At 40.7% G+C, this 12114-nt stretch overlaps 1 protein-coding gene across 3 annotated transcripts in view; it reads right to left on the bottom strand.

Moving 5' to 3' along the window:
- Positions 1-1392: 1392 nt before the first annotated feature.
- The window catches only part of DGCR2 (DiGeorge syndrome critical region gene 2), a 63163-nt gene continuing 52441 nt past the window's right edge, over positions 1393-12114 (bottom strand). For 2 of the 3 annotated variants that reach the window (XM_032764728.2, XM_032764726.2), the window contains 3 exons: positions 9613-9765; positions 7878-8114; positions 1393-6170 (listed from right to left, as the gene is read on the bottom strand). In XM_032764728.2, coding sequence (XP_032620619.1) covers positions 5929-6170; positions 7878-8114; positions 9613-9765 — 632 coding nt within the window. In that variant the 3' untranslated portion in view covers positions 1393-5928. The remainder of the gene's footprint in view (positions 6171-7877; positions 8115-9612; positions 9766-12114) is intronic. The other variant, XM_032764729.2, reaches the window with a different exon arrangement.

The following is a 12114-nucleotide window of genomic DNA, read 5'->3' as shown; positions in this document are numbered from 1 at the left end:
AGGGGGCAAGAGAAGCTGGGGGATGAGAATAGGGAGACCCAGGGGTCTGGGTCTTGGGGTCTTCCCAAAGAGTTGTGGAGTCCACAGAGGGGGTCCCCCAAGGAGTATTTGGGGAATCCAGGCTGATAAGAGCCTAATTCTTATCTGGTGGCAGCGAGAAAAAATCCAAGCTGGGAATAAGCTTGGGGAAGGTTCACAACAAACACCCAGACTTTGTACGCTAAAGTCCAGATCTGGGGCAGACGTTTAGTACACTGGCCCCCTGCTGGACAGAGCCCTCTCCTGACCTTGCCAGCCCTTCAGCATGGGGCCCCTGTGCTTCCCCTGTGAAAAAGTCCTGAAAAAGCTAAAATGTGGGTGGAAACATCTATAAAACCTAAATAGTGGATTTTTCAAAAACTGAGAGGGGTTTTGTTTTTTAGGAGGGGGGAGAAAAATCAACACAGATAACAAAAGGCCTTAGGTAGGTGGAATTAGGGGCCTCCCGTCAGCCAAACAAGTCACTCCCTGCCTTTGGTTACCTCAGCGGCACACCGAGCACTAAGCAACTAGCAAGGGGAAGAGAGGGGACCAGCTAATGGTCCAGTAGCTGCTGCTGAGCAGCCCAGAGACCTGATCCTACACGAACAGACCTGTTGAGGTATGTAGAGAAGGGCACGGAATGGATTGCGAGGGCAGCTGATGGATTCAGGAGTGATGCAGCAGGTGCCCACTTTATTTTATCCAGACACCATGCAAAAGCTTTACATCTGAACGTCCCCATATTTACTAAGCTCTTGCAGGTAGGTCTGGGCAAACATTTGTTAATGTTTTATCAATAATGGGAAGGGCTAAAAACTGTTTTAATTAAATTTTAAACCTAATTCACTTTCAGTGCAATCTCCTTACTGAACACGCTGTGGACGGACTCCATAGTTTGTTCGCAGCACCTCTCAGAGAACAGACTGTTCTCATGCAAAGAGATGGCCATCTATAGGACACTTGACACTGGCTCTATGAATCCTATGCCTCACCTCCTGCCCCAGACCATTTTAACAGTGGCAAGATCAGGCATGTAACTGACTCAATGACTTGCTTTAACCCCCAGACTGTAATGGAAGAGTGTTTTACCAAGCCAGGTCAGCACCAATGGGTAGGGCTTTTGCCTGAATTGGGTTAGTTGAGGGACAGAAACAAGGTCCTTTCTCCAAAGAAATGGTATCAATGGAATTTATTGTGATAGTTAACTGTATATCAATGCTCATTCAAGGGGACTTCTAGGGAACTACCTGTAGTGTGCAAGTTAAGCATGTGCACAAGACTTTGCAAGATCTGGGTTTAAGACTGATTTGGCCAGCGGATCCTTTACTGTTTAGAACAGAGCCGATTCAAACACCACCATAACATTAACAATCCATTTCTCTTACAGAACACCATTTATTTGGCATTTGGATGAAATGTTTCTCACAGCATCTTGAGAAAAAAAAAAAAAAAGGATTTAGTGCCAACCCCAAAGAAGAAATTAAAAAACATAAAAACATAAAATGTCACACAGACAGAATTATTACAGTATCAAATTTCATTTCTACATGGTATTTCATGGAATATCAAAATCTTTTATACACTGCCACGGTTATATTCAGTCACAAATCAACTACACAGGAGGAGTCTGCAAATGCAGCCTTGGCTGAAAGGATTTTTCAAGAGAAGGTAAAACGCTGGGTCTCATTCTCTCTCTCACAGCCTCCCAGGCATACAAAAGTCTGGCATTCAGATCACAATACAGCATGGTGATGAAAGTGGCTGAGAGTGCAGCATGTCTCTTCTAGAACCACCTCCACCACACTGCTCTGCAAGATGCACAATACTGCAACAAACAAAAAAAATGTTGTCCCTTATGTTGTACCTCAGCAGCTGGTTGATCCAGAATATTGATATGGGACGCAGATCTTTGTTGTTTAATTAATCTATCCAATATTTTATCTGGAGTGGAATCAATGTCAGAATCCACATGCATGGGCTGCTACTGATTCACCTTCACTATCTTTGCAAGCTGCAATTTAAGGGTCTAGCCTCCAATCATGCATAAGGGCTTTAGAGGGAAATTTCATATAAAACAGAAGTGTTGAATAACTTTTCTTTCCCCCACCTATTTAATGGGAAAGCAGATTTCCTAGAGGAAAGACAAGTTATGCTTTGTACAGAAAAAATTAGTGCTTTGAAACTGAGATCTACCATTAAAGGGAAGAACCCTTAGCTTGCCAAACTCAGTGCGTGTGCAGAAATTCATTCAATAAAAAACTCTCAAAACACCCTTATAGCTTTAGGTGGAGAAGGAGAACAGTTTAAAGCTCATGAAGCTGATTTTTCCAAATGAAGACTGATGAAGTTTAAGAGTGCAATACTGCAATCCTTACATAGGAAAGCTCCCCTTGAAAATGGGACTTCAATGAGAAGACTGCCTGAGCAAGGGCCACATGATTAGGCCTTCAGAAACAATGTTAAATCCGTTTCACACTTCTGTTCAATCATGCCCTGTCATGAAAGGACAAAAAAAGTCTAATTTTGAACCTCAAACTATTCCAGGACTGAACATTATGCAAACAAATTAACAACTCTTGCCACACCTGCATGGCCATAATTTTAATCTCTTGTATAGAATTAAAACCATATAGCTTTCTGAAATTAAAATATGCTATTAACCCACCCAGTAGAACACTAGATGCTGCAGTGAAAATACGTGGGCATGCACAGTTGATAACATTGATACAAGTGGATATCTAAACAGTTCTTGGAGGAACAGCAAAAACCTTAACAATATGGCACCACATTTTGTTGCAGAGGAGGGAGATCTGAGGAAGAGTATTTTGTATGAAGCCAAAAATGGAACCTATTAGCCAGCCCTAGATGGAACAGTCTTGGAACCTTGCAAAACTAGCTGCAATAAACAATTATTCAAACTGGAGAGAAGTGTACATTTTTCACTCACTTGCACTGCCAGGAATGATGAAGTAACAGGAATATTTTCAACCCGCTCCCTCATGCTTGGAGAAAGATACACCACTATTATTTAATAACAGCAACCAGAGGAGTGTGGTGATAAGGAATCAATGCGTAAAATAAATGTGAATTCCAAAAAAAGAATCAATCTATTAACATTAAGATGAAGGGTTTCCTAGGCTGAGCACCAGTGTCTTTTGAATTGGTGTTCATAACAGGAGCTTCACAGCAGCCATCTTTCCATTGGCTCGGAAGTTCTGATAAGGAGTCAACTGCTTTCACAGAAACTAACTCTTCCCCAGTTGGTCCTGAAGTCTTGGTAGAAATGATATTTTCAGAGACAATAGATCTTACTCCACGATGGAGTATTATATATGAAAAATGCTACAGTGAGATAGTAAAAGGGAAATAAGACCATTTTATTGCCAAATTAGACGCTCATGAAGAGGTAAACAAGATCTGTACTGAGTGAGCTGCTCTGTCCACAGTGGAGTTTTCCTGTTTACTGTTAATCTCAACAAAAAACAGGGAAAAAAGTTATAGCCTTTACTCCACTGAAGTGGGAATAGGTAAGAAGCTATGAAAAATATTACACAGACATCTACAGAAAAGAGTCTGTATGTGGAGTAATTACAATCATGAGCCATCACGAAATTGAGTTGCAACAAAGCTTATTTTTATATAAATCTACCACCGAGAAACACGTGACAGTAAAAACTGACTGAGGTCAGATTCACGCAGTCTTGTGAGACATGTGAGGTAAGGTATCTGTTCACCTCAGCCAGGAAGCTATAAGAAGAGACAAAAACAAGCCTAAAGGCCTTTCATTATTGCGCTAGGGAGCTATACAGAATGACTATTCACCTGGCTTTAAAGGAACAATAAGAAAGATGTTTGCCATTGGCCAGTGCTAACAAAATCCTTTCTGGAACAGTTCAGAGTAGAGACTTAGTATCCTAACCATGTGAACTATGATACTCTGTCCTATCACATAGTGTAGCCAGCTTTATAGAAGTATTAACTTTGCAGCCTGGGAGACAAACTCATATCCCAGAGCTTAGCTTCACCTAGTTTGATGCAGCACAAAGGGTACCATCTACAGCATGTATTTATTAATCGCCACCCAGAAACACGCACGCACTCGTACATATAAAACTAAAGAAAAATCAGTACATACAATGTATAAAACGTATGAATGTGCTCCAAAAGTGCACAAAACCCGCTTTATTTTCATACTTCAGAAATGCTTGATATAGTCATAAGCTGTATGCATGGCTCTGACTTCTGTTATCCCCTCCACTCTACTGGACCAGGACTCTAATTCAGAGGAGGAACTGGCAATGACTCCATTGGGTGGAGAACTGCGCCACTCATTTTAAAACAGATTATAAAGTTAGACAGTGAATGGTAACAGGCCATGTTTACAAGATTCCTCAAGTGGAGGGGTTTTCTAACAGTGCTTCCTAGTGCACTCATTCTGCATTAGCAGCACGTGAGAGCTGTGTTTTACATGCCAAGAGGTTTAAGATTGTTATCAAGTGCCTGAATTTCAAGAGATCCTAAACACAATCTGGGCGATGAAAATCAGGGTTTTTTTGCAAACAGGTTGAACTATCAAGCCACTCCAAGTACAGTAGGGCAGATAGCAAAATACCAAATAGAAAGTAGCAGCATTTACAATGGGGGGGAAAAGTCAGCTACGCTGGGAAAGCACATTGCTGGGATAGGATCCCATTAATCCTGTACCATTTCTCTGTAACTAGCAAAATTAACCAAAACACCACAATATCCTTCCCATGGCGTGCTTTCTTCCTGTCCCTCTAGGCTTGCTACCTTTCATAAGGCAACAGGACAACACTCATGAGAAGTGTTCAGTACAAATTCCTTATATGACTAACCTGATCTGCTCCGATTGTGGGGACTGCTACAGTAAGTCAGGGAGAATCGGATGCAAGAAAGATGGGGCAGAGGAGAAAGGAAATCCCGTATACATTAAAATCCAACTTCATTTTGAGAACACTAACTAAAAAAAATATTCAGTATTCATAAAATCCAAGCCAAAAGAATCCATCTTTGCCTAATTTGAAAATTAAGTTTAGTGAGTGATTGGCAAGAGCCTCATGTTGTAGTGCACAAATTAGTTTTGTTAATTTAAATGAAGCTAGATTTAATGGAAAGGGATGATTTAAAGGTTTAACACAACAGAACAAATCTCAAATGACTGAAGTATCAATTAGGGAGTTAATCCCTTCCCATCTCTTCCCCCAAAGCACCACCTAACATGTGCCGTGCCTCTACTAAAGAGATGCCAGTATTATAGACACATCCTTGCTTATGAATCAGAAGTTAACCTCTCAGTACAAGATTTGCAGCTACAAATAAATAAATAAGTTGTAACTGCAAATCCCAGTTTTGTTTTGCTCAGTACCCATTTCCACAGAAAGCAGAAGAAATCAAACATTATGCTGATTCTTTTCATCCTCCAGTTTTTCATGTGTAGCACTGGAGCACAAGAGACTACAACAGGTTACATGGCGACTGCCCCTTCTCCTCTTTTCTTGTCAGTGTCCACTTCCTGGGTCCCAGGGTATTCAAATTCAAACATGTTGATTTTTTTTGTTTCTGCTCTGTGATTAAAGAGACAAAAAAGCTACCCATGCTTTTTCCTCTTTAGAAGAAGTCAAAGAAAATTCTCTGCACCTTCTTTCCCATAGCCAGTGGAAAAAAAGTACAGGTTCCACAATCCTTATTTAAAGGACAAACTAATTAGTGAATGAATGACAGCCGAAAACAAGAGGCACAGTGCTATACTAGAACATAAAAGCAGGGTGCTCAAAATCAAAGTGGAGCTTCCTTCTGAAGTTCACCCCATGGATTAGTGTTTGCCAGTACAGCTGTGTGCAAACAGTCGCTCGTATTATTTCTGCCAGCAGTAAGCATTTTATTCCTTTATACAATGGTATTAAGAGAACAATGACTGTGGCGGCTTCCTGCAAGAGTTTCTGTCGATGTGTTTTCACTGTGGGGCGTGTCGGGAGGTACAAGGAAGGTGCTACTATCCGCAGAGTCTTCCAGTTCCACTGAAGAAGGGCCAACTGAGGGAGGATGAGATTCCTCTGCAAGCTGTGGTGATAAATCACTGTTTCCTACTGATGGTTGACTGCTCTGCACTATCTGGGAGAGAACGCCATCTGCAAGGGAGAAAGGCAAGAAGAATCAGAAAGCTCTGGCCTATCACTGTTCACTCTGGGTGGTGATTCTATGAGGAAGTTGCATTTAAGTTGGATTGTCATATGAGGTGCTCCTCACACCTAACCCCAGAAAGACCAAACAGGTAACTGGCACACACTGAAAGGGTTAATTCTAGTTAGTCGGTCCAAATAGACAATTTGGTATAAGCAACAACATGACAGGACGTGACTCATTAGTCAACACGTATATTGGGTGTGCAGCACTTCATGAATGTGCACTTTTTTAAAATAAGGGATTGGTTGCTTAAGTCACTTTAGAAATATAAATACTATCACTGTATTACTAACATACAAATCTATTAAAAATGAGAACATTTCAGTCTAGTTTACTCTGCTATTTTTGTAGGCATTCATCCAAGGACATTTGAAACAGATAAGTCAGTTTCATGTTTCTTGTTAGTTGTACTTGCAATGTTCTCAAGCACTGAAAGTGCTGTAAAGCTTTGGCTAGGAATTATAGGGAAACGTTTAAAGTTATACTAACTGCTTTCACTGGAATTATTTTTGTTCTGAAGTTTCATAAAAGCTTCTGCTAGATAGCATCTGCAAAACCTAAATTTGAGGTCAGTATCTCAAACTATGAACCCTGAACTCCAACTTGCTCTTCCTTGATGCCAAATATTGGCCTTTATAACTTCAATGGCTCAGAATTCAGGGACTGTTGCTTTATTTCAGTCTCCCCTATTTAGGTAGTTTTGTTTGGATATGTTCCTCATTTGTGCGCCATTAACATACGCACACTTCAAGAATTCCAGGATAGCAAGAGTATACTCAAAGGTGATGGTAACTGCATGTATATGTACAGCTCTCAGAGCGTATTACTGGTTCACATTTTAGTTATCTTTATAAAAATTCAATCCAAAACAAAAAGAAAAAAATTCCTCAAAAAGCTTATAATATATTGAAGACACTTGTCAATTTTTTTTTTTGAACTCCAAATTCCCTAAGGTGTCCATCATCCTGGTATCAAGAGTACTGAAGCGTTAGTGACCTACCGTTTGTTTTATAAAAATCACACTCTCTCTCAGCTCAGGATGTAATACAACAATTAAAATATCAACTTTTAGTTGATCACCTACAACAACTAAAGGACTAAACCTTCAATTAAAGAAAACACAACCTTCATCAGGCAAAGACCTGCATGAACAGGTGAGCTGAGCACGGAAAGTGTGCTCTGTAAGGCATGGAGGAAACAAATTCCAGCATCAAGAACCCTCCCGTTGTGATTACTCCACCAGCACACACCAAATTTACCCATCAAGAGACTGTTCGCTCTCCTGCCTCCAGCTGCTGTAGTTTAGATCTCCTCCATCATATTTAATTCATAAAAAACTTTAAAGTCTAAGAGATAAAAAAAGTTTGTAGCACTCATACAAATACTGATTTAGAGGCCCAGAGAATTTTAATAGTAAGAGTAAAATTATTATAGAACAAGACTTGTATTAAAAACCTTTGCCAAAAAAAGTCAAAGATATATTTCAGAATCTCATCTTTGCTCTTCTATCATAGAATCCCTAAAATAGGTGTACGTTCCAGTTTAGTTCAGATTATCTTCCCTTTAAGGGGAACAAAAAGAGGACTGGAGTGTTTCTCATAAAGATATTTGTTACCAAGCTCGTAAAATCATCAAAACTCCTGCCCACATACCTGTAGTAGAACAAAGGATACTGTCTGGATTGATGGAAGCCTCATAAGGAGGCGGCGGGTCATCCGGATGCTGAATATCAGGATATTTGTAAGCTGTATATGGTGGTGGGGGGTCATGGAAATGAAATGCCCCGCCTTCCCCGTCATCTGAAAGATGCAGCGGAGTAAGGCCAGTTCCGAAACCATCTGGACCATAATCAAAACCAGGCATCCTGCGGCCCAAGTTAAAATGGTGCACTGTTTAAAAGAATAAAATATGAGAAAAATGTGTGGCTTTGTCCCATTTCCTTTCCCTCCAGACTAAGGCCCACCTCTGTGCCTTCTTCTATTCTGCTCCTTATTCACAGAATCTCTCCTAAAACCTACATAATGAAGCCATACTTTTGACTCATTCAAATTCACCCTAAATCCCACAATGCTCCTGCCTTGCCTAAATGTCATTCATCCAAAAGCATATAAAAACCTTAGCCATCCATCACAAAACATCGATCATTTTTCTCTCCCCACTCGTTTGTCCTCACCCTCACCCATGTCATATCTAAATTCTAAACTTAAAAGCTCCCTCAAGTAGGGATCTTGTCTGTTTGTTCTACAAGGTGCCCAGGTACCCCTTTGGGCATGGTACAAATGTTATTACCATTGATATTCCCTCAACAAATGGATAAAGAGAAGAATGTTGGAACACTTGGTAAGGGTACTATGTCAAATGAGGACTTTATCATGTGAGCAAGCATACTAATCAGGCACATTAATGAACATTCCTACCTATTAGCCTACCAAAAGAGAAGGAGAAACAAGATTGGTGTCAGTACAAGATCTTTAGAAAGATCAGGCGTGCCCTACAGAATTAATTTTTTTGAAAATCATGACAATTCAAGTCAGTATGCAGAGGTGTTCAGAGCCACTGAACAGGTCAGCTCATAGCCAGATTCCCATTTGCTCTCTTTACATGGTAGAGACTTGTGATCCTATTACTAAGGGCTTGTCTACACAGGGAATTCAGGGGAAGTTAGTGTGCAACAGTTAGGCTGTTAATGTAAGGCACAAAAGCTATTCCACACTATCTCCCAATGTGGACACTTGGATTCCACACTGAGATGCCTGTGTGCAGTTGAGGTTAATCTGCTTTGGAAGCACTGAGCTAGAACTGCAATGTGGGTGAGGCAATATCTTTGATTGGACCAAGTTCTGGTGGTGAGAGCCAAGCTTACACAGAGCTGCTCTTCAGCTGGAAAGTGTACTCAGTGTCACAGTTAAACACAAGGCGGAACAGATTTTTTATTATAATTAGTTATCAAATATTTCAAGGGACCACTCAAGGTGAAGGGGACAGCTATAAATCAGTGTATCTATTCAGTCCAGGATTTTTAGTACCTAGCAAAGTTATGAATTTAAGCTCCCAGGCTTATCCGGTGATGAGTAAACGGGGGGAAGGATCCCAGTGTCCAGGCTCCACTCCGAGCGCCTACACATTTTACAGCCCTGCAGCCTGAGCCCCACAAGCCCACGTCAGCTGACACAGGCCACCCACGGGTGTTTAATTGCAGTGCAGACACACCCTTTGAGTACTCCCCCCAGACCTGAAGAGCTCTGTACAAGCTCGAAAGCTGGTCTCTCTCACCAACAAAGTGGGTCCAATAGAAGATATTACCTCACCCACATCTGTCACTCTAATATCCTGGGACCAACACAGCTACCACACAACTGGCTAAAACTGCAGTTACAGAATACTTACAATTTACTCCAATCAAAGACTCAATGCGCTCTCTGCGTCTCTGGCGCAGCCGGTGGACCATGAAAAGCAGCAGAGATAAGATAAGGAAGGAGGAAATGCAGCTTACTATCAGCCGCATTCCACTTGCCATCGAGTCAAATAAACTGTTGCCATCTGTTAGGTAAATTAAAAACAAAAAACAAAAAAACACAATTACTACTCTCACCAAGTGTTATTTTTCTTGAAATTTTCTTTCAATACTGGGGGGAAGTATGAACCTAGAGTGAAGATTAATAACTAGGTTTTAAACTCATCTATATTTCACACATGCAGAAAATTGTGTATTAAAAAGTTATTAGGAAATCCATCCATTGTAACGAATCTGGATTCCCTTTAAATTTGTTATCCAGCATAGTGGAACCAAGTGCTTAAGACTACAGATGAAAGTCTGGGGAAAAGCAGAAGTTTAAGAGCATTTCAGATACTGATCTTTGTTTGCACCAGACAGTTAATAGATCTGTGCTCCAAGAGAGTAAAGGTCAGTCCTACGGTTAAGGGAAAGGCCTAGGAATTAGGAAATCTGGGTTCTATTCCCAGTTCTGCCAGAACCTTCATGTCTGATCTTCGACAGGTCACTATTCTTTTGAATTTCAATTTATCCATCTGTATGAATGAAAATGTTTTACATATCACCTAGAGGTGATCGTCAGACTCTGCATTTATATACTGTAGTGCTTTTCTTGTGTTGCTCTCAAGGTGCTTCAAAAAGATGGGTCAACATAATTATCCCTATTTAAGTAGTGAGGAAATTGAGGGAGAAAGTAGTAAGAAATTTGCTCAGGGTCACGCTGCAAGCCAATAGCAGATCCAGGAATTGGACCGGATATCTACACTCTCATTTCTACACTATATCCACTAGTTCCAGATCCGTGGACCTCCTGTTGAGAAAGTATCCATGCTCCTCAAATGCCATGCACCAGAAGGGTTTATTATTTGTACCATAAATAAGAATCATCATTATTTTTCAGAGGGTGCACATGCAGATATTTTGTATGAAAATACACACAGGTGGCCAAATCCTGTCCCCTCACATAAATCTCACGCTAAAGGCCTTTGAGTAGAGGAATACCACAGGGTTAGGAGGGGATTGAAGCAGGACATGGGCATTTGTCCAACTTGGGCACTGCAGTTATTGCAGACCCAAGCTCTACTAACTAGAAGCCCAGGTGTCCACATCTCTTCCAAATAAACAAACATTCCACAGACAGGTTTGTAGCCACTGAATCAGAGCAGCTCAAAGATCCACTAGCCACTACCCAGCTCACCCAATTCAGACTATGTCTCCCACAGGCCTTCTCCTTGTCAGCTGCGTCAGAGCTAGGAGAATCCATTTATAGGAAGGGGATAGTTAAAAAGAAGGCCTGCATGAAAGGTCAAACTGCAAATCTTTGCTGTCACAAGTGCTAACGAATATCGCAAAATACCACCTTTAACTAATGCTTTGTTAACTACCATGTTTAGCTGACTAATCACTTATTGTATAAGTTATTGTCTCGTTCACTTTTGAATTGCTACCACATGTTATGTTAATAAAGATAAAAGGGTTTTTTAAGTACTGAGATGACATAGAAGCCTGGTAAGAAAGCAGTTTCAAATCCCAAGACAGTGGTAGGTTAGGCTGTTCATCTGAATGTACCATCCCCATATTCTAATTAGACACCACTCCACAGAAAGCCATATGCCATAATACTCTGCCACATATGACAGGTATAGAAAGTAAAGCCTCTGTGAGCCATAAAATCTTCTCCACTTATCACAAAATGGTAGTGCTCACCACAGAGTGCTTGAACGTTCCAGTAGAACGTCCTGAACAGCCTGGAGACTGCCCTTGGACCCACTTCCAGAACACAGTAATGTTGACACCACAAATGGCATTACCTGGCTCTAATCTATAGCCTTTTTAAAATACAGGAGGAGGAGTTTTTTAAAACTTTAAAAAAGGTTTAAATTTTTAACCAAGTTAAACGTACATATTGAAACTTGATACAGTCACAATTCAAATCATGTTCTTATTACAGCTACTTTAACTTTTAAATTAACTCACTGAAGTTGGAAAGTTGGAAGGCCAAGGACAGGGTAGGCCCACTGCTCAGTGAGGAGGGAGAAACAGTAACAGGAAACTTGGAAATGGCAGAGATGCTCAATGACTTCTTTGTTTCGGTCTTCACTGAGAAGTCTGAAGTAATGTCTAACATAGTGAATGCTTATGGGAAGGGGGTAGGTTTAGAAGATAAAATAAAAAAAGAGCAAGTTAAAAATCACTTAGAAAAGTAGATCTGCAAGTCACCAGGCTGGATGAAATGCGCTCCTCGAATACTCAAGAGTTAATAGAGGAGGTAGCTGAGCTCTAGCTTTATCTTGGAACGTCATGGGAAGGGAGAGATTCAGAAGACTGGAAAAGGGCAAAAAGTGCCCATCTAAAAGGGAAATAAAAACAACCCAGGAACACACAGCCAGTTAGTT

Source organism: Chelonoidis abingdonii, chromosome 22 (assembly GCF_003597395.2).
Source record: "Chelonoidis abingdonii isolate Lonesome George chromosome 22, CheloAbing_2.0, whole genome shotgun sequence".
Lineage (NCBI taxonomy): Eukaryota > Metazoa > Chordata > Testudines > Testudinidae > Chelonoidis > Chelonoidis abingdonii.
Note: the sequence above shows the minus strand (reverse complement) of the source record. Positions and strands in the feature narration are given on the sequence as shown.